Source organism: Boleophthalmus pectinirostris, unplaced genomic scaffold, assembly GCF_026225935.1.
Source record: "Boleophthalmus pectinirostris isolate CB_2022bp ecotype Guang Dong unplaced genomic scaffold, ASM2622593v1 HiC_scaffold_1, whole genome shotgun sequence".
Lineage (NCBI taxonomy): Eukaryota > Metazoa > Chordata > Actinopteri > Gobiiformes > Gobiidae > Boleophthalmus > Boleophthalmus pectinirostris.
In genome coordinates, this window is record NW_026570970.1 from 32,985,421 (window position 1) to 33,007,512 (window position 22,092).

The 22,092-nt window shown below is 39.2% G+C and overlaps 1 protein-coding gene across 1 annotated transcript in view; it reads left to right on the forward strand.

The window, feature by feature from the left end:
* The window catches only part of trappc10 (trafficking protein particle complex subunit 10), a 39,500-nt gene that overhangs the window by 2,149 nt on the left and 15,259 nt on the right, over window positions 1–22,092 (forward strand). The window contains exons 2-12 of the mRNA XM_020926992.2: window positions 8,227–8,308; window positions 8,657–8,792; window positions 14,616–14,815; window positions 15,113–15,308; window positions 16,620–16,731; window positions 17,127–17,374; window positions 17,681–17,827; window positions 18,167–18,281; window positions 20,002–20,078; window positions 20,162–20,253; window positions 21,874–22,014. Of these exons, the coding sequence (XP_020782651.1) occupies window positions 8,227–8,308; window positions 8,657–8,792; window positions 14,616–14,815; window positions 15,113–15,308; window positions 16,620–16,731; window positions 17,127–17,374; window positions 17,681–17,827; window positions 18,167–18,281; window positions 20,002–20,078; window positions 20,162–20,253; window positions 21,874–22,014 (1,546 nt within the window). The remainder of the gene's footprint in view (window positions 1–8,226; window positions 8,309–8,656; window positions 8,793–14,615; window positions 14,816–15,112; window positions 15,309–16,619; window positions 16,732–17,126; window positions 17,375–17,680; window positions 17,828–18,166; window positions 18,282–20,001; window positions 20,079–20,161; window positions 20,254–21,873; window positions 22,015–22,092) is intronic.

The following is a 22,092-nucleotide window of genomic DNA, read 5'->3' on the forward strand; positions in this document are numbered from 1 at the left end:
AGCGGAGGCACTGGATGGCGCCAGCATGGCCAAGTTGTTGGTACGAATGCACCGATTCATGTTTTTCAGCTTCGATTCGATTTCAGTGCTACAGCTTTAAGTATCTGCCAATACCCAATATCAGCTGATATCAGAGTAGAGACTGAAAACAGCATTTATTTCCTTTAAACACAAATAAAATAAAACAGAACGGCTCCAAATGTGTTATGTCACTATTATTCATCTTGTATAGATAGGTAAAAGTTCAAACATGAGACTTTCTGCACCAACTACTATCAGTAAACGGTCATGTTACATTAATGTCCAACCAGGATATCTGCTGAACCAATATTTGAAAGCAGATATCCAATCCAGCAATTTTTTCAGTATCTGTGCAGATATTCAGTAACTACTGCACTGCTTTTTGGTTCATAGTCCGAAGTTATAAAACATGCTGCTCTTCTCTGGAACTTTATTCTTGTCCTTTGATACATAAGGATCCCAGATGGTAGCGCAGTATTCTAGGGTGCTAATCGTATCTCGCAGAGAGAGTGTAAGTTTTGATTTATTGTGAGGGAAAAAAAAAATTCTCATGTTTTCTAAGTAAATCTCACTTTTGTTCATAAGTGGAACATTCTTTAAATACGTGGGACGAGGGACAGAGGCCTACAGTGCTGTGCAGAGCGTCCAAAAGAGGAACAGGTGGTCACTCTAATCACAATAAACAATAATTGTGGCAAACTACCATATGCCACAATAACACAAGCAGGCAAGCACACACTATTCCCATGAAACCCATTTCTAAATGTGCAAAATCTTTGAAACATGAGCTGTAATAAAGAAATAGTTTTGAAACACTGTACCTGTAATAAAGTCATTGCTGTTAATGATCTGTCCATAACTATCTCTTCAGGTTACCACAGTTTAGAAGTTTAATTGTGACCTCCCTAACTCTGTACTTTCCAAATACTTCAAACTGGCTGACATTTTTCGGTAGTAGACATGTAGCGATATCCACATTTTTCTGTACAATATTTTCACGATATGCATCTCTTGGTACAATATTTATTGTGATATTTTGTAAAGGATACAAAACTGTGAATTGTGAATGTACTACTTTTTTCCTTTCAAAATGCCTTGACAAGACTTTGGTTCTGTCATAAACTTACACACACTTGCACGTACATAGACTTACAATCTAAAAGTGCTTAAAGTTATTTCATCTTGTAAATAAGACTGAAACAGAGCTAAGGATCGTGGTCCATGTGGTTTCCTCTGTTTCGTTTAGCTATTGCTGCACCAAAACAATGAATTTAAGCAAAGAGAATTGAGATTCGATACATTGTGATTGTCCATGATATTATTGTGAGACTCGGTTATTGTTACATCCATACATTTTATCTTGAATCTTTTACAGTTTAGATTCAGAGACTGTTGGTGCTATATAGATGGTATCACAACATTATTTAGCCCAATAATATTTAATACAGATGGCGGCAGCTAAAATTATGATGGTTAAAAATCAGATTTTTGTTGTAATACAGTGAGATCGTGTGTCTTGTCAGAAATGAATTAAATGATCAGATTTAACATGGTGGCACAATGCATACAATAGCAAACACAGCCAAAAAGTGCATTTAAACAACACATTCTCAGCAGCTTGTTATCAGTACAAGCATTCTCTGTCCTGTTTAAGTGTTTGATTTTCAACAAAAAAGATGAGAACGACTAACTGGAGCTAGCTTGTGACTCTAATATGTGTCAGAGACTTGTTTAACAGCACAGTTTATCAGCTCAGCTGTTGTGTTGTTCCACCTTATGGTCTGATTGTGTTAAAACAAAGCTCAGATTAAAGTCTAACTTGAGTAACAGAGCCTGCAGTTGGCATCACACCCCCAGGGATTGTTGATGACATCAGCTGCAAAGGAACAACTGACTAAAACTAGAGTAACGTCGTCTAGAAACATGTCATTCAAAATCCAGGGGCGAGGCTTAGTCAATAAATGGTACTATTCAAAGTGTGTCATGGTCAGATGCTAATTAGTGTTTCTACCTTGTGGTTATGTCTTGTGATGGTGCTCAGACAGTTGGTGGTGCGTTTTAATAGTTGTTTTTCTGGATGAATAATAAATGAGAGCTGTGAAAACGTTGCATAAATGCGTTCACTATCAGGTCAAGTTTCAGTGTACAGTTAAGAAGCTAGGACTTTTATGAGGACTACATCTTGTCTCCATGGAGATGTTAATGTTTTGTCTGGAATGTCCCGGTATGGCATTAAACATACCCATCTTCCATTTACTCAATAACATGGGTTTTTATTAGCTTTAAAACGTCCATTCGTACTGTGAGTGGGCTCGCCTCTCTACAGATCTGGCAATGTGTCACCTGCTCTGTAATGCCATACTCTGGAACATTCCAGGTAATATCTCCATGGAGAGAAGCATGTGACAGACCCTCCACCAGTGCTGTGTAAAGGTGCACTATGTAACTTTTGAAGGGTCCATCACCTGCTTGCTTCCATGGAGATGTTATTGCTTTGCCTGGACTCTGGAAAGTAGCTATGGCATTATCTTGCATTTATTCACTTACAGCATCTTTTTATTTTATTTAACACCAAAATTAGCCCAAAAAATATATTGTTCCAGCTTTCATGTATTGAACGATAAACCAATATTGTAATTATCATGAAAGGTGTAGTTGAGAGTGATTAATGCTAATGCTTTTGACTAATATTCTTTGCGAGGGAAATGTTTAACAGCACAAATCCTCTCACCTGTTGTACTTCCCACTAAGTCAATTCTTTCCGGTCAAATTGCATTAAAATAAAGCTCTGATTAAAGTCCACATATCCTCAAACAGAGCTGATCCTCTAGTTAGCATCACCCGCAGGAAATGTTGACGACATCAGCTGCAAAGTGTCTGTTGGAAAGCTTTTAAAAGAAACTTGCTTCAAAACAAATTCGTAAAGGTCAAAGGGGCTGTCCTACCTCCACTACACGGACACACTGTTGACCTAAGAGTGCTACACCTGAACAAAATCTACTGTGGCTGTGTGGTTAGCCTGTCTCGTGTCAGTAAGTAGGTTGTGAGTTAGACTCCTGATCTCTCTGACTGGAGTGTGCAAGTCTTCCCTGTGTTCCTGTAGCAGAGTGGTTTGCCTGTCTCCTCTTAATAAGGAGGTTGTGGGTTACATGTTGTGCACTGGAAGTAGAAAAAATAATTGAAAATGCACATATCTTTGCTGCTTGGTCTAAATTTGATCTGGACAAATTGATTCGGATTGGAGTCTTTAGATGTCAGCGTTGTACAGTTCTGCATCAGCAGCATCCGTAAGAGACTGACAGCACTGTTTGCACATTTGAGAAACGCCTGTATGGAATCTCAGGATTGCTAAATTGTGCAAAATGATTTCACAACAACATCTGTTTCTGCATTTGATTCAATGACAAGTCCGAAGTAACATTTTCTATTCTATTTCTATAACAAAGATCAGAAAATGCTGTAATATGGGCCCACTGTGTAACATTTCTAGTGAAGGGTCCATCACCTGCTTGTTTCCATGGAGATGTGCCGAGAACAGTGGTCTCCAGTAGGGATGTCCTTGATTAGTCGACTAATCGATAATTGATCACTGGGAATTTCGTTGATCACGTTCATTTTTAATCGACAAACCGAGTGGAGGTTACTGTGTGTAGTGTAGCATAAGTAGACGAGGCTGCGTCTGACACAAACACTGGAGTTACGGCCTTACAGTCCCGTGTTTCTACTTTACCACACCTCCTTGGAGATCACTGTACCACTCAGTGCTCATCAATATCCCAGTTATTATCAGGTGTTTTGAGTATCCCGGTTTCGTCATGGTGCTTGTATACACAGTATCCCAGTTACTGCAACATAAAGTTGAGTGTGCATGCGTCCAGAAGACAAACACTTTTCAGTCTTTTCAAGTGAGTGAAATGACTGTTAAATAAAGAGCTGTGCCAAACCTGCACATATACAATCTGCACTCGTATGACCTGCACATGTATGATCTCTGACAACATAAACCATTTCTAATGCGATATACACACATCAACATCATCAACATCCCTGTGTCACAGAGAGAACACTCATATTCCACTGAATCGTGTCCTTTAGTCCAACAGAAGCTGACAGCATCAGCGCACAAGGAAAGAGCAGTTTTTTTTCAGTCCTTATAGTTTATGCAAATGAGCCATTCGGTTTTAAGTTTCATTTCTGTAAAACATAAACAAATGTGTCAAAGCTGCATTAAACACATTATAATATCAAACGGGCTGATGTGGTTCCAGAGTGTTTATGGTTTATATGTTTTAAAGTTGAGATTATTCATGCAGATTAGTAATAGTAATAATAATTATGATAATTTTAATATCAAACATTAATGATTAATTGAAAATTTATCATTAATTCTCCCAACGATCGATTAATGGATTGAGGGTTAAGAAAATTTAATCTCTACCTTTGCAAAAAGAAAATGCAAAGAGGTACTAATTTTGGCAGCATAGGAAAGCCTGAAATGGGGAACAGTTGAAATACCTATAAAACATAAAAATTGACATTTATTAGTGCATCAAAATGATACATTGCACAATTGTAATTTTCTGTCATTCAGCACAGTATGTGTTATTCAGAAATCCTTTGGTAAGATACTTGGAAGGGGGTGGAGAGCTACAGGTTGGAAACCCCTGGCCTAGAATGTTCTACAGTATGACCATAATCTTCAAGAAACTCTATGGAGACTTGCAAGCCAAATTACAATTTAGATTTGTGGAGAGACGATCCCACTCACAGTAAAAATGATTTTTTTTTAAGGTATTTTTGAGCAATACCAAATACTATAGAATACCATACTGTGAACAATTTAAACCAAACTATTACATCTCCATGGAGACAAACAGGTTGCGGACCCTCTTCAGAAAATGTACGCAGTGCACCTTTTAATTACCTTTAGTTACCTACCTTTTTAATCCTCCTCCTATCTAATTTACAAGAAGAACTATGTGATCTGTTGTTGTTAAGCTTTATAATTAGGGATGCATCGATCCAGCATTTTCAGTTTCGATACTAAATCCGATACCCGATATTAACCGATACCAGTGCAGAGACTGAAAAGAGCATTTATGTTCTTAAAACAAAAAATAAAATGAGACAAAACTGATCAAACTGTGTCATCAATTTACATGTCCAAACAAGATATCGACTTAACCGATATTTGAAAGCTGATGTCCGATCCAAACATTTTTATAATGAGAGAGAGAATGCGGGTAGAGTTTATTGCTGCGGCTCACCCACTGGGAGAGCTCTCAGGACTGCAGGGTTCAGCTGAGGTGCCCCTTCACTTTCACTGCTGCTTTTATTGTCTCTGCTGTAAACAGAAATAGGACTGCACTGGGAGCTTTCTCATCGGACTGGCACTCACACTGGTAAAGGGCCCATCTTACGCAAAATTGACTCTTGTGAGCTTTAAGCCAGGTCATAAATTCTAAGAGTTGTTACCTCATCAAAAACATACCTGGGGTTGTGTTTCTTTCACCCATGTTTGAGTAAGCCTTTATTATTAGTCTGTCTACATCTCCAAAGCTCAAAATGCTGCTTGTTCCACTTTGCGATGTCATTAAATGTGTCAATGAAACAAAACACAACTTCAGGTCTGTTTGTGATGAGGAAACATTATAACATAGATCAAAAAATGCTGCAATGTGGGCCCCTTTAAACCAAGTCTCTCTTTTGTAATATAAAAACACTGGATTTAAAAGCTCTTTTTTTAAGACAGTATTCTAATTTTCATCACAAACTTCTCATACCCCTTGATTTGAAGTGATCTCTCACTGCTAAAGAGATTTTGGACACCCCTTCGTCTCTCGTGAACAAGGGGTGTGGAGTGGGCTCAAGATTGTTTGTGTATTTTCAGAGTTGTTATTGGATGTTGTTGCCTAAAGCTTCTTGTCATGCGCTTCTGTAATACGTTTAAACTGGAAAAATGTGCATGATTCCAATTACTTTTTATGTTTTTGCGATAATTGTTTAACTGTTGCTTGCAGCCATTAGACTTTTTTTTTTTGTACAGTTGGAATCTACTATCGCCTGAGCTGAACTTGACTCCACAAGGGCCAGTGCCAGTCCAAACAGAGCCCAGAATATTTATAGTCTTCTCTTTATTCTCCCCTTCACACTTTGGCATGAAACTGTCTAATCACTTTCGCATCTGTGCTCTGACACGGCCTGATTGTGCTCAGAGGAACGCCCTAAATCCACTGGGAAATGTCTAGTCTACTGTACTTAGGCCTGTCACCATAATTCCACTTGTATAATTAAAAAAAAATGATGGATGGACATTATGTTTAATATTTATCCTTAGGCCTGTCACCATAATTCCACTTGTATAGTTAAAACAATGATGGATGGGACATTACGCTTAATATTTATCCTTAGGTGTGATGCCATAGTACATTTTGAAGTATTGCTGAAGAAAACAAACAGTGAAGATGAACAGGCTTGTAGTATAAAAACTTACAGTGATAGAGTAAAAATTGGTCAAAAAAGTCTGACACTCTGATGGAATTATAATAAAAGTACTTTAATAATTACACGGGGCAGTTTTGTTGAAGAAAATGTAGATGATAACCAATAATATCGCTCTGTCTCAAGTGTTCATCCTAAAGGAGGATTTAACCCTAAAACTATTCTATACAGTGTTGTTAAAGAAACCTACTGTGCTTGAGTCTGCTCTATAGTTACTATCTATGACACTATTGTTATAGTTTTCACATTTTAAATCACAATATTCATCTAAAATTACTTAATAAAAGAAACAGGTCCACTGACTTCCATGTTAGAAAACTGTGGTGCGTGAAATTGTCAGCCACAGCAGATCACATTAGAAAGTAGCTATTTTTTTTTTTTTTCATTTGTACCAAAATGACTATGTGACACATCCTGCATGTATCACTGATTAAGAAAATCAAGTGGACATGGGTGATATGGGAGCTGATCAGTAGGGTTGAACGATCTATCATTTTGGACCTAAAATTGCGATCTCAGGCAACATGATTTTGGGAACGTCAAAGCTGAGTTTTTTTGTAGTGCTTCTCTAAATGCACCTCAAACTAATTTTCTGCCACAACGCTAGGAGGCTAGGATTTAACACTGGCGTTCATGTAAAGTTGAACATGAATCATCTCCAACGCAATAGAAGCACAGAACAGACTCACCATCATCAGCACATCCTCTGTCACAGGAAGACCACTCATATTCCGCTGAGTCATGTCCTTTACTGTAGTTCAACAGAAACGGTCCACATCAGCAGCAAAGGAGCGAGCTGTTTTTTTTTTTCAGCGCTTATAGTTTATGCATATTAGCCACGTGATTTTAAGATTCGTTTCTGTAAAACATAAACAGATGTGCGCAAACGGTCCAGCGTCAAATCGTCAGTGCAGGACTTTGGTATGATCTAAGTTTCAGTGATGTTTGCAAATGTTCATATGTACTAAAACTTGATTTGAAAAAAATTGTGGATGAAATTGAAATCGCAATATCTGCCAGAAAAATCACAATATATATATATTTTTTTTAATCGTTCAGCCCTGTTGATCAACAGAGATTGCTCAAACATGCACAAATCACTCCAAATACAACTTGGAGACAGTAAATGAGAAGGAAACGATTATAAAATAGTTAAAAGCTCTGAAAAGTCCATTTTGTAGAACAGATCTGCTTAAATGAAAATGAATTGCAATAAATAAAGGAGTCACAACAAAATGATTCCAACTAGTGCTAAGAAAAAGTACCCACAATAAATAATGCTTCCCCAAATAATTCTTTTGTTTCTGATTTCTTGAACCATATGTCGATTATTGTGACAGTCCTGTTTAATGAGTGCTTTCTTTGCACTTATGTTATTTTTACTACAATAGTAGGACAATACGATTTCATGCTACAGTTTATTTAGTGACACACATGTCCTTATCAATATTGCACATTTAGAAAAGAGCATACTGAGACTCACAGAGTGTCAGATTGTGTAAGCGGTACACAAAAGTTTCAACATTGTCGTTTGTTGTTGTTATATTTTCTGTAGCAATATATCGCACTTGAAAATGGTTTCGTGCTTTTGTTACTTACTTTATCATCTGAGGTCACTGGTGTCTCACATTACAGTCTCACTGTTGTAGTAAAAGATCTTTTATTTCTTTTTGCTCAAGTTTGTCCCTCTGTGCCTCCCGTCAGGTGCTGGAGACCAGGCTCTGTTTACGTCCCTCTACACCACTCTGGCCCAGCAGCTGCCCCGAGAGCCCATGGAGTGGAGGAGGTAGGTCCAGAGAGGCAGTTTTGATGAAATAAATACTAAAGTTACATCAATTGTACATATTTTTACACTAGTTTTATAGTCATTTACAGAAATATGGTTTAAATAAACAACTGAATGTATAGAAAACACCTCACTGATATGTACTGAGTGACATAATTGTAGCATCATTATCTTATGCCTAAAATGAAATTAAATCACAAAATGTCCTATTCCTATTCAGCCTAAACTATTTCTCTAATGCTAAACTATAATGACAGGGTGCCAGTCGAGAAAGTTGTTTCAAACTAGACGCTTTGAACCTCCCCACAGTTTGTCAAACCTGTTGCATGTTGTGTTATTTTTGTGAAGGACGTACGGCCGCGCCCCCAAAATGATCCACCTGGAGGCCAACTTTGTGCAGTTCAAAGAGGAGCTTCTGCCTAAAGAAGGAAACAAGGCCCTGCTCACGTTCCCCTTTCTGCACATCTACTGGACCGACTGCTGCGTAAGGCCAAACACACTGCAAAAACACGATCATTTGAGTTACATTCATCGGTAGGCCTGTAACGATAATCAATAAATCAATTCATCGTACAATAACTTTTAACGAGCTTGATTACTTTTCCAGCCGCGATAAATTCTATTTGCATGCTTGTTTGTTTTCCTCTCTCTGTCGCTCTCAAAGAGACTGAATGTTAGAAGGCTTCTATCGCTCTCTGACTCTTTAAACAAGCGTAATGACACTTGAACCAACGTGCGCTGTGTTGGATGTGCGCGTAGCCTGACTTGCCAACTTTCTTGCCAAAACAAGTCATGATGCTGAATCAACACTAGTGAGTGGGATACATCTCAACAGTCACATGCGTCAAATGTTGCGAGGGTGCAAACGACGAGAAGAAATGTCTCAAACCCCAGCAGCCCATAAACCCATACCCGATCGAGCGACACCACTAGCCCTGCTCCCGGGAGAGCCCGAAATCTACTGAAATCCCACAAGACACCGACACGATACCAGACAGGATAGTCTCCCTCATAGCGAAATATCATCCTGGTTAATACGAACACTTCAAGACCAAAATGACGAGGCTCACAGCAGCAGCCACAGAGAGAGGAGACACAATTTTTAATAACTTTTAAGGACAGTTTTGTTACAGAGACTTTATACTCCTTTTTATTTAATGCTTTGGTTGTGCTTGCTTCAACAATGGTTTATTCAAGTGCATTTTTGTTAACAAGTCCTCGCTGTGAGCCAGACTACATTAGGCTAGTCCTGTGTTAACAAGTCTATTTTATTTAGGCCTGTTGTTTTTGGTTGTCTTACATTTCCTGTGTTAAATGTTCTTTAGAAAGTAAGGTTTATTGATCATTGAGAGGATGTATTTGCATTTTTATTCCATGGTCATTATATTAGTTGAAATTGGTCTCAAAATGTCAATAATATAATTTATCGCAATAAATTCTTGATGGAGATTCAGACATTTCTATTTCTCACTGTTCAGTTTGGGTCTACAGCTAATTCTCTGTTAGTAAAAGCCTGTGTTTCGGAGCAGAGTTCAGACTTTGGAGGAGGAAATGTGCGGAAAATACAAGCGTACATGATCCTGTTTTGATGTTTGATTTTTCAACAAAAAGGTGAGAGCTGAGAAAGTGTTGGCAAAAATAAAATCAACTCACCCGTTGCAGTTCCAGCCAAGTCAGCTCTTTCTGCTCAGATTGTGTTAAGATAAAGATCAGATTAACGTTTAACTTGAGTAACAGAGCTTTAGACAGAGCAGTGCCTCAGTTAGCATCATACCGCCAGGGAATGTTGATGACATCAGCTGGGAAGTTTTTATTAGCAAATTATTAGGAACAGGAAATGTGGTAGTGGATTCTTCCAAAGTAATTTCCTTCCAATCCGAGGCAAGGTTTTCCAGGCTTTTGGAAACACTCACAGTCAGACCCAGGGTCGCTGAAAGGTAAAAGCACTTGTTAAAGCATATTTGGGAAAAGATTTGTAGTGCAAACAGGAAGTAGAGCTCTGTCAGCACGTGATGCTTTTAAGGAAGTCCGTAAAGTTGAGTCATGAGTTTTCCAGGGAACACTCTGCTCTGTGTGCTGCTCAACCGGACTGGTCAAAGTTCGCTGTTTCATATCACACACAGCGGGTTTTAAATGTAAATGATAGTTAGTCCAACACACTTTTTTAAACTTTTTATCACGTTATTCTTTTGTATTGTCGTCTAAACATACCTGGAGTTAGAACATTACAAAAAAAAAATCACATAATCAAGACTAAAATGTTGCTTACACTACACGAAAGTCCATTCATCTTATTAAACCTTAGTTTTCACTTTTTAAAGTCATTTGTTTTATTAAAGGGCTTATATTGTGCTGTTTTCTGATCACAAACTTACCTGGAGTTGTGTTTTGTTTCATTCACACCTTTAACACGCATATCCTGCATATTTAGTTATTCTCAAACAGAAAAGAATGCTCTGCTTTGTTTTCTAACTCCATACACCTGCGCTACAGTCATTTGAATGAGTTCAGCCTGCAATTGCCAATTTCGACCTCATCAAAAGCTAAAAGGAGCTGTTAACTTGAAAACTATCCTTTCATGACATCACAAGGTGGATCAGAGCATTTAGAGCTTTGGAGATGTAGACAGACTAATAAACCAGGACTACTTAAACATGTGTGAATGAAACAAAACACAGCTCCAGATATGTTTTTTGATGAGGTAACAGTGCTCTAGCGTGGCTTAAACTTCACCTGAGTCAATTTTGCATCTATAGGACCTTTAAATATGGATGACACACGTGCTATTGTTTAATTTGAATATATAAGATCATAAAGTATTGACTTCTTACACAAAAGAGGAAATGCACTTGTGCCAGTTTACAGCATTTCCAAATAAAAAATACACTGACAATACGTTGATTATTGTTATGGCCCCAGCTCAAAAGATCACAACAAAGGAGGGAGGACACGGCGTTTTAAGCTCTCTGCTGGAGCATTTATTAATAAGTTACAATAAATATGTGCAAATAGTGCTAAAGTGCGTTGTGGCAATTGGCTGATGGCGTGGCCAGGTGGAGTCGAGCCAATGGAGCAGCCATGGGTGGAGGAGGGTGTAGTCCCTTTTATAGGTGGCTGGATGCGCTGGGCCCTAGTGCATCCGGGTCACCTTGAAACAGAACAATAATTAATACAAACACGGCACAACGGGCTGTAACAATTATATATGCCTTTTATTACATCTACATTCATACCGTCACAAATCTTTTCCATATGTTTATTAAAATGTATTCTGCTTAGGGCTGGCTGGATCACTAGATTTTATTTTGTGTTGATATAGGGAAAACAATTCTGGAGAAATTCACATTTAAAATTTGGAATGAGTTTGTACAATATATTAAAGCTAATGCATATGCGCGTTACCATTCGCGGCAGACACACGTGCATGTGCACTCTGCCGCTATCAACAGAAACACGTGTGATGTCACTGTGCTAAATTGGGATTTACGTTTCACTCATAAACGGTGAGAAAACTGCCTTTTACTTTTCGTAACTTGGATTATAATGATAAGGAGCAACAGAGGTGAGAAAGAGGAGAAAAGGTGAGGAGCTGCAGCTGGATCAGAGGGAGGCGGGAACGGGGGAGTGTCAGACAACACTGCACACAGAGACAGAGGGAGAGAGAACTGGACTTTTAGTCAAATTGTGCAAATTTAAGTCAAAATACATGAGGAGACATAAAGAGACGCGCTGTGGCTCAGGCTGCTTTTTCCTAAACAAGAGTGTCAATTCTCATCAGCACCACACACTCTCACTGCCACATGATGATACTGTTGACCTGTCGATTAAAATGAACTTGTGCCTTATCATTGAGATCCACCAAAGTAGAGATTGTGATCTATCGATCTTACGATTGTTGGCACAGCCCTAATTCTACTTATTAACTCTTGCACAAATCTCACTTCTGTGTTGTGGTGAACTGCAGTTTGAAGTAAATTTACTTGTATTGTGCAACATCAGGACTGTAGAGCCTGTGGAAGCTGTTGCATAAGAGCTCATACAAGAAATCAGATCAAACTTCCACTCTGCTTAAGCCACTTTGAAATGGTTTTGTTTTTAGACCTAGTTTGTTTGACTACCACCTCAGGCTAAGTGTTTTAACATACAAGAATAGACCATCAATAAAAGTAATATTGACCAAGAATAATACATTTGTCGCATTTTAGTTTTTTAGTCTATTCAAAGTTTTGATTTCAGGATAGGTTTCCACCAGCTTCCTATCTGAACCAATAAAATGATGGGCTATTATTATTTACAGGTCAATAATTGCCCACAATATCTAATAATAATAGAACTTGTATTAACACAAAGCTGTTTCTATAATTACTTGAAGAATAATTACAGTCACATGACACATTTGGATCAGATGTGGCATGTTTCAATGATTTGTAATGCTATTTTAGTCTCTGTGGGTATAATGATATTGGATATTGGCAGATTGGCAGTGAAAAAGCTGGATAAGTGCATCCAGAGCTAAAACATTTCCCTTTATAGATTTAATAAACTTTATGTAGCAATTAAAAAAACAATTAAATATGCTGTAAAAATATAAATAAACTTGATAAACCAGTAACAACAAAAGAAAAGTGGCATAAATATTTACTTTTATTTTAGTCAATATTTGGCTTGAAAGATATTCCATGACTGATTTGGCTCCGGCAAAACAAAATACAAGCTCAACCCACCACAAACTCTGTTAAAATAATTAGCAGGAGACCAAATGGACCTCAGTGAGCAAGCCACCACCACCCCCGCCTCAGTCACAGTAATAAAATGAGTTGTAGATGGAAGCAGACATGTTTGGCAGCTCAGATTTAATGTCCCTGTAAACAGTGATACATGAGTTCATATGTTTCAGTCAGGTTTTATAAATAGATCAAAGCGTGTGCTCTCTGGCAGAGTCGTTAGCACCTGTCTCTCACATCCCACACATGGCTCTGCTCTCAACACCCATCCACACAGAAGTCATTAAGACACATGGAGCAGTCGGTGTGAGGATGTATTAGGCCTCCTGTACATTAATCAGTTATTGGTTCAGTAGTGTGTTTTCTCCAATTTGGTGACTATTTATTCACCAAAGCTACAAATGCATTTCCTCATAGAGCCAGTGCTCACAATCTGCAGTGCTACTAGTGAAAATTTAGCTGGCAACCCTTTTTTTGTACTTCTTCTTTTGTACTTCTATTTAATAAATAAATAAATAAATAAATAAAAACTGTTGGATATCAATCTCATTCCACCTTGTACTTCTCCTAGTGACATGCACTTCTGTGGTTGACACTAGGGATGGGCATGATTAGTCGACTAATCAATAATTGATCGTTAAGAATTTCGTCGATTACATTCATTTCTAATCGATAAACCAAATGTTGGTTTCGAAGCTGCGTCTGACAGCTCAAACGGCCTCAGTCCCACGTTTGGGCTCTGGCACCTCCTTGGAGATCACTGTACCACTCAATGAGTGCGTTTACATGCACATCAGTATCCCGGTTTCATCATGGTGCATGTCTACGCAGTATCCCGGTTACTGCAACATAAAGAGCTGCGCTAAACCTGCACACTTACGACCTTTGAAAACATTGCGACACACAGAACAGACTCACCATCAGCATCAACATCCCTCTGTCACAGAAAGATCACTCATATTCCACTGAGTCGTGTCCTTTAGTCCGACAGAAGCTGAACCACATCAGCACACCACTTAGTTTATGCAATGAGCCATGTGGTTTTAAGTTTTGTTTCTGTGAGATTTGCGCAAAGGTGAATTAAACACATGATAATCTCTAACGGGCTGATGTGGCTCTAGAGTTGTTATGGTTTATATGTTGTAAAGTTAAGTTTTTTTATGCACATTAGTAATAGTAATAATGATGATACTTATTATATGAAAACGGTAATGATTAATTGAAAATCAATCGTTAATTCTCCTGACAATTGATTAATGAAATTTCTTTGAATGCCCATCCCTAGTTGACACTTCTGGTTAAGATGGAATCCCATTCATTTCAGTGGCAAAATAGAGAACAAGTCTCGCAGCAAAAATGAAAGTAGGTTGAATTGTGTAGAAGTGTAGTAACATGTCAACAGTGCCCTTTTCTCTGGGAGGCTTGAAAAGTCTGTAGAACTTATATGCTGTAAAGATCGTCAGCCCTGTGCAAAATCATCTGACTGGAATGACAATGGTAGCGCCCCTGGCAACTGTGGAAATAAGGTCAATTGTCTGGAATAAAATCAATGCTCGTCTAACCCGCTGTCCCTTCTGTGTCAGGACACGGAGGCGTACAAAGGCTCGGTGAAGGAGGACATGATGCGGTGGCAGAACAGTTTGAGGACGCACGGGTCTGCGGACTGGGTCATCATTGTCGTGGAGAACAATGAAACCAAGAAGAAGAACAAGACCAACATCCTGCCACGCTCATCCATCATCGACAAGATCCGCAGTGACTTCTGTAACAAGCAGAACGACAGGTGACTGGCTAGTACTTTCACTTCACAGAACAAAGATTCTGAGTTTCCCCCATCAACCCAAAACATGCACAACAGGTCTTGACCAAGACATTTCTTAAATATTTCTTATCTGACAAGATAATGTCAGTTACACTGACATGTATGAGGAAATGCAAAAGGAAAAAAAAAACAACATTGTCTTCTTTGTTGAGTCTTGTGTTTTTATCATGTTTTCAGTCAGTCATTGGTATGGTATGTCTCTTTGACTTTATCATAACCTACAGTCTTATATAACAGAATGTCTGTGGTGAATTGCAGGTGTGTGGTTCTGTCTGAGCCCCTTAAGGACTCCTCTCGCTCTCAGGAGTCCTGGAGCTCTCTGCTGCTGAAGCTGCGCACACTGCTGCTCATGTCCTTCACCAAAAACCTGGGACGCTTTGAGGACGACATGAGGACTCTGAGAGAGAAGAGAACACAGCCCGGCTGGAGCTTCTGTGACTACTTTATGGTCCAGGTAAAGTGGCAAACAACAAACCGAATATTGTAAAAATAGTAAAAGTAAAAGTAAAGTAATAAAACTAGTGCTCATCTAGATATGCAGGGTGTGACATGAAATTTTTCATTTTTTTCTTAAAATTTTTTTTGCTGCATCTCCATAAATGTAGGGCTGTCGCAATAACCGCAAAAATGAATCACCGCGGTTCTAAGAGGTCCACCGCAGTGCATGTTGGGCCACCACGATCACCGCATGTGACCCGACCCAAAGTCCTGCACGGATCCATTTTTAGAGACCCGCACCTGCCCAGATCCTTTAACATTCCACCTATTACCGCCCGTGATAACCCAGGACTAACCCAGGACTAACCCAGGACTAACCCAGGACTAACCCAGGACTAACCCAGGACTAACCCAGGACTAACCCAGGACTAACCCAGGACTAACCCAGGACTAACCCAGGACTAAGGTGCGCCCGTGAAGACTGTCGGGTGACCACAGGCAAAAGGACCAGCACAGCTCCGCGCCGCACGGAGGTAAACGTAGCCATAACCCGATCGCGCTTTGAGGACACCTGCTCCGCGTGCTCTCTTAAGTTCGCGGGTACTCGTCCTGGTGCAGGACTCTGATTCGAGCTGCCACAGTGAGAGCTGGAGAGATGTAACGGCTCTTGTTCCAAAGCCAAATGTTACTTCTCCCGCACTACACACACTATATCCACACGACAACCAAGGCACATGTACATCTGCACAACAAGTGCATCATTAGAGAGAGTTTTCAGAACCGCTGGAAATATTATAACTCAGGGGGATGTGGGGTGGGGTAGGGGGTGCGATATCATCGCATATCGCGCTGTTGAGCTGCTATACCACACCGCAGGAGAAATTCCCTAACCGCGACAGCCCTACATAAATGTGACTCTTTGGTGACCTGGAGGACCTGCTGCTTGTTTGTGTGGAAATGTTGTTCCTTTAGCTATAAACAGACAACACATTTTAATTAGTGTGACGTAAAATCTTGTCCATTTTCATGGATAATGTTCTGAAGTATGGTTTTTAACTTTTAATTTTTTCATGAAATTATGCAGGTGACGTGCCCCCTCTAGAAAGTACTTGATGTACTTTAAAGAGAACACATGGGATTCAGTGAAATGTATTCAATACAAAATTACTAATAGATCTTATTATACTCAATCATCCAGCATACTGTGGGACCGCCCTTTGTTTTTTCTGATTCAGTTAAGTTATTAAGAGGGTAATAGTAGTATTAGTACTAGTTTTTTTTTTTTTAGATTTTCTGGGTGTAATTTCCTGTTGTATTTTGTGTTCAGGAGGAGTTGGCCTTTGTGTTTGAGATGCTGCAGCAGTTTGAAGACGCTCTTGTCCAATACGACGAACTGGACGCTCTGTTTACACAATATGTCCTCAACTTTGGAGCCGGAGGTGAATACAGCTTTTTCAGGATTATCTACAAGACAGTTTCATTATTCAAAATTACAGAATATAAAACCCATCGTCCACATAAACTAAGTTCAGATGTTCATTTTACCTCGGTTTGATGTGTCCTCAGTATATAACAGCTACTGACATCCCAGGTTTAGTATTTCTGCATTTCATTCAGAGTGATCCTAAACTAGTTAATTCTTGCCTAACCTTCCTAACCTATTTTAACCCATATCTTAAACTTAAAGCATCTTGTTAATCTACTAATAAAGAACTGGTATCATCAAGCCCTGATTTTTGTCCTCATAAGAGAGGCAGAGGCTATGCCATAAAAACCTGCATATATGTCTTGCAGTAATAACAATAATAAGTGATGTTACTTCTCTCCCTCCCAGACACAGCAAACTGGTTGGGTTCGTTCTGTGCTCCTGTCAAATGTTGGAACGGTCTTTTGCTGCGGCGGCCGATCGACATGGAGAAGAGGGACCTCATCCAGAAAGGAGAGGCCAGTCTGCTGGACCTCAGGAGCTACCTCTTCTCCAGACAGTGCACACTCCTCATCTTCCTCCAAAGACCCTGGGAGGTGACGCAAAGGGCACTGGAACTACTGCACAACTGTGTACAAGAGCTACGACTACTGGAGGTATGATACTCAGTCCTGGTTTAGTCCTGCTTTGGTCCTGCTTTGGTCCTGCTTTGGTCCTGCTTTGGTCCTGCTTTGATCCTGCTTTAGTCCTGCTTTAGTCCTGCTTTAGTCCTGCTTTAGTCCTGCTTTAGTCCTGCTTTAGTCCTGCTTTAGTCCTGGTTTGGTCCTGGTTTGGTCCTGGTTCGGTCCCGGTTTGAACACTTCTGACAACTTGTGAAAAAATATACTTGAATCTACACAATAATCTTTACCGTGTCCGTTGTCGTCCTTTTTGACATTAATAATCTGTTCTTGTTTGTTCAGGTGTCTGTCCTGGAGGGGGCACTGGACTGCTGGGTGTTCCTCAGCTGTCTGGAGGTTTTGCACAGAATCGAAGGCTGCTGTGACCCGGCTCAGCTGGCAGCCAACTGTTCACACACTGTGGGGCTATGGGCCTATGCTACTGACAAGGTAACGCAATAACTGGTCTAAAAGATGCTGTACGTGAATTTTTACATTTTTTAAAATGTGAAAAACAGAAAGAATTCATTTTAAACAGTTTACAGTGCTTCAAAATGACTCCTCCCTTACCTTATGCATTCCAAGTATCCTAATTATTCCCTGCAAACAGTGATGAGTGTTTCAGAAGCATGACAAAGCTCTTATGGTAAAGCTAACAAGTAGCAGGTTAACAGTGCACTCCCTGATTCTCAGAGGGTAGAATGCTCTGGGAATGGGTGCAGACAGCATGCAGCTCTTTGTGGCGTACCTTTTTCACACTGCGCTGGCTAAGAGTATTTGTGTTTCCAGTTGAAGAGCCTGGGAGAGCTGTGTGGGCTGGTCTCAGAGAAGGGGCCCACGTCTGAAGACTTGAACAGGACTGTGGATCTGCTGGCTGGACTGGGAGATGAGAGGCCCGAGACTGGTATGGACATAAAACACTGATGACTGATGAAGACCAGGCTCCTCACCTCATTAGTATGAGGCGTTCAGTCTGGTCTGGTCTGTGGGTCAGAAATGCAATGCACACGGGAATAATTTCTGGTTTAGTTTCTTAACCCTGGGTGTCTTTTACCATTTAATACTGTTTTTTTTCGGACTGTAAGTCGCACCAGCCAAAAAATGCATAATGAAGAAGAAAAAGAAAATATATAAGTCGCACTTTTTGGGGGAAATTTATTTTATAAAATCAGAGACCAGGAACTGACAATTCCTCTAGAAAGACAAGTTCTAGTAATAACAACAGAACAGAGAACAACAGACTCTCCATCTCACTCCAAATCACTAAATGCATTGAATTCTTCATCGTCAGTGTCACTTCTAAGAAACTCTGCGACCTCTGGAGGTAAACAGAGCGCCGCTTCCTCTTCTGTGTAGCTGTTGTCAGACTCAGCATCAGTTCCAGTTAGAATTATTCCGGTCTTTCTGAATCCCGACAGGATGGTTTCTGTTGTCACTGAAGTCCAGGCTTTGTCGATCCATCCCGTGACTTCCAAGAAAGTTTCATGGTGCACCCTCCCAGTGTCACAAGTTTCTCGCTAACTCCAAACTTTCTTTCTGCTGCTCGATTACCGTATTCAGCTGCAGATTTCTCTACTTGCAGCTTGTGATATGCAAAATATGATTTTCTTTTTGGGGTCATTTGTGTTCAGTCTTCTCAGTCGTCTTTATAAGTTTGATTAAATTTTAAATTTTCAGTGGTGCAGAAATTATGGTTCGATTAACTGACATGATACAGACAGAACATAGGCTCTTTCTGTGAGAGACATGCACAGTAGAGCCAGGTGACAGTGGTACAGGAGTAATAGGAGGAGCAAATACTGGCACACAAGCCTAGAGCCTCTCGCGGGTGTCAGTGTGAAAATTTTAATATATAAGTCGCAGGACCACGCAAACCATGAAAAAAAGTGCGACTTATAGTCCGAAAAATACACTAATAGTTTTACAGAACTCCAGGCAGTCTTGATTTTCCTGAATACTGGACTGAACAATTGCTATTTCGTTCTAATTGCTAATGTAAACAAATGTCAACTACAAAGGAAATGTGCAGTAACTAGCCAAACAATCAATACTTTTTCAGGTGATTTTGAGCTTTCAGTTCTTCCATAATTAACCCAGCATTAATAAAGTCCATAAACTGCTGTTTGATAGATGCAGTATGACAACAAGTGCTCAGCGTGCCATTACTTACAATTAGCTTATCTGTTGCACTGTTACTGTTTGAACAAATAGTCTGGATGCAACTCCCTCCACTGCATTTGGCTTGGCCAGGCTAGAGATCCACTGATCCAGCTTTTTAAGTTCTGATGCCAATATCAGTACTTATACTAAACCACTATTAACTGATACCCGTGCAGGGACGGAAAATGGCACTTATTTCCTTAACACACAGTTAACACAATCAGGCCTCTTGTGCAATATGTTATGTAACAGTTATTTTTCCTTCAAATAACCACTTGACCGCTTTGCATGAATTAAAGTTCAAACATTATGAGATGCCCTAAGCCAAAATCAGCCTGCAAATAGTATTATTACATCAAAATTAAAAGCCCAACCAGATTCCCAATCCTAATGGTTGTATTACGTATCTAATTAAAATGTGTTGTCTTGGGTTACATGTGTATTTGTTTGTCCTTTTTTTACAGTCAACAGTCTACAGAGTCCTTACAAGAAACTAAAAGAAGCTTTATCATCGGTGGAAGCTTTTGAGAGACACTATCTTGTATGTCCCAGTCTCCTTTGTGCTGTTTCTTTGAATGTTGATGTAAAGCACACATTTATTTTTGAATGTGTTATATTTTGAAGGAACTTTCTCATGCTGCTATGGAGATGTACCAGGCCATCAGTCGGATGAGGTCTGCGCGGCTGGTGGGCAAAAGCCTGGCTGAGTTTTACATGTAAGAAACACAGTCTAGTCTATTTAAAGATATTTGCACTTTTAAGCATGTTTGGGATGAGCCTTAAATTTCCAACAGAGGGTGATGATTTGGTTTGGCCAAGAAACCACATTTGGACTTTGGACTTGTGCAATGAGATAAGTGCACAAAACGGGACCACCACACGTCTCTTAAACGTTTGTGGTTGTTAAAAGTATTGAAAATCAGGTATTAATCTATTACTAAACTAACACTTATCAGATGCTAAAACTAGGATTGAAACTAGATGCTTATTTGAGCAGGTATCATATTCACAGAACAGAAAATAACCTTTCCTTTAGAATGATGTTGAGCTGTATCAGAACAAGTTTAAGAGCACATAAACTAGTACATGCCATGGACCACTATGGAACCTACCTGGACCACTGAAGGATTACACAGATATGGAGGACTGCATGGTGATATGAAAAAAGTACTACGCTTTAATGTTGAAAATGAATCTACTGGCAAAAGTGAGTTTGCAGTAAATTTAAATGTATTTTTTGTATGTGTATGTATCAAATCAACCCAAAATATCTCCATATTCTGTTTTTCTGGATTCTAAACAATGAGTATCAGCACCGACCATGGAAAAAAAAAAAAAACATTGGTTGATCTCTAATAATCATGATGATAATATAATTCATTTCACAGTTATTTTAGGCACCTTGCTGTTTTTAATATTGTGAGCCGGTAAACACTCCCACACACAGCCCTGGAGTCATCCGCAACATTGTAATGATGTGCAACTAAAGGGTTTAAATGGGAAAACGGTGAAATTAGCATAAACAACAAGAAGTTATTCCAGAGACTTCTATTATTAGTTAAAAAAATTAATAATAATAAAAAATTATACCCACTGATCCTTGTGATGTCATGTGGTGGTAGTTTTCACATTAACAACTACCTTTGATCTTTTAGTTCAGTACAGATTGACAATTCCTGAGATTCTCGTGAAGGTGTATGGAGTTTTAAAACACGCTGGAGCACTTCCTGTATTATGACATCACAAGCTGTTTTCAGTTTGAGAGAATAATTCAGCCTAAATCTGCAGGATTTGTGTGTTAAACATGTGTGAGTGAAGCAAAACACAACTCCAGGTCTGTCTGCGATGAGGAAACATTATAATATAGACATTATAATATAGATCCGAAAATGCAGAAATATGGGACCTTTTACAGGGCATAGGACAGATTAGACGATTAATTTCACTAAAACATGGTTAACATGATTCTATTTTTAGGGTTTTACTAAAAATATAGTTTTTGTTTGCTCATCTAATTTACTCAATATTTATAATACAAAAAAAAGAAAAATGTCACAAAACCTTTTATATTTTTAAATTGATGTCTTCCTTGTGCGTAAATTGTCTCTGCATTTTGGCTGGGTTTGTTTGCATTTATGATACAGAGAGACCTTAACTGTTCAACTTTTTATCAACTTTTTCTTCAAACTGCCATTTAACTGTAAAACAATGATAAATATTAATACAGGATTATTAAATGCAGGAATTATCCCTCCAAACCAAGTCATAATTAGAATAAAATGGCACTTTGAACTTCAACGACTTCATATGTGTGTGTTTTGTGCATTTGTGTGCAGGAGGAAAGGTGACCCTGAGCGCGCAGAGTCCTTCCTTCAGGAGGCGCTCAAGTGTTACGTCTCCGAGGGCTGGAGCCTTCCTCTCACTCACACCAGGAAACAAATCGCACAGTGTCAAAAACTGCTCAACCGCACAGAAGAGTATCCTACAGAAATGCATTTAGAACACAACAAATGTTACAGGTTTTTACAATGAGTGTAGAATGATTAGAATTTAGG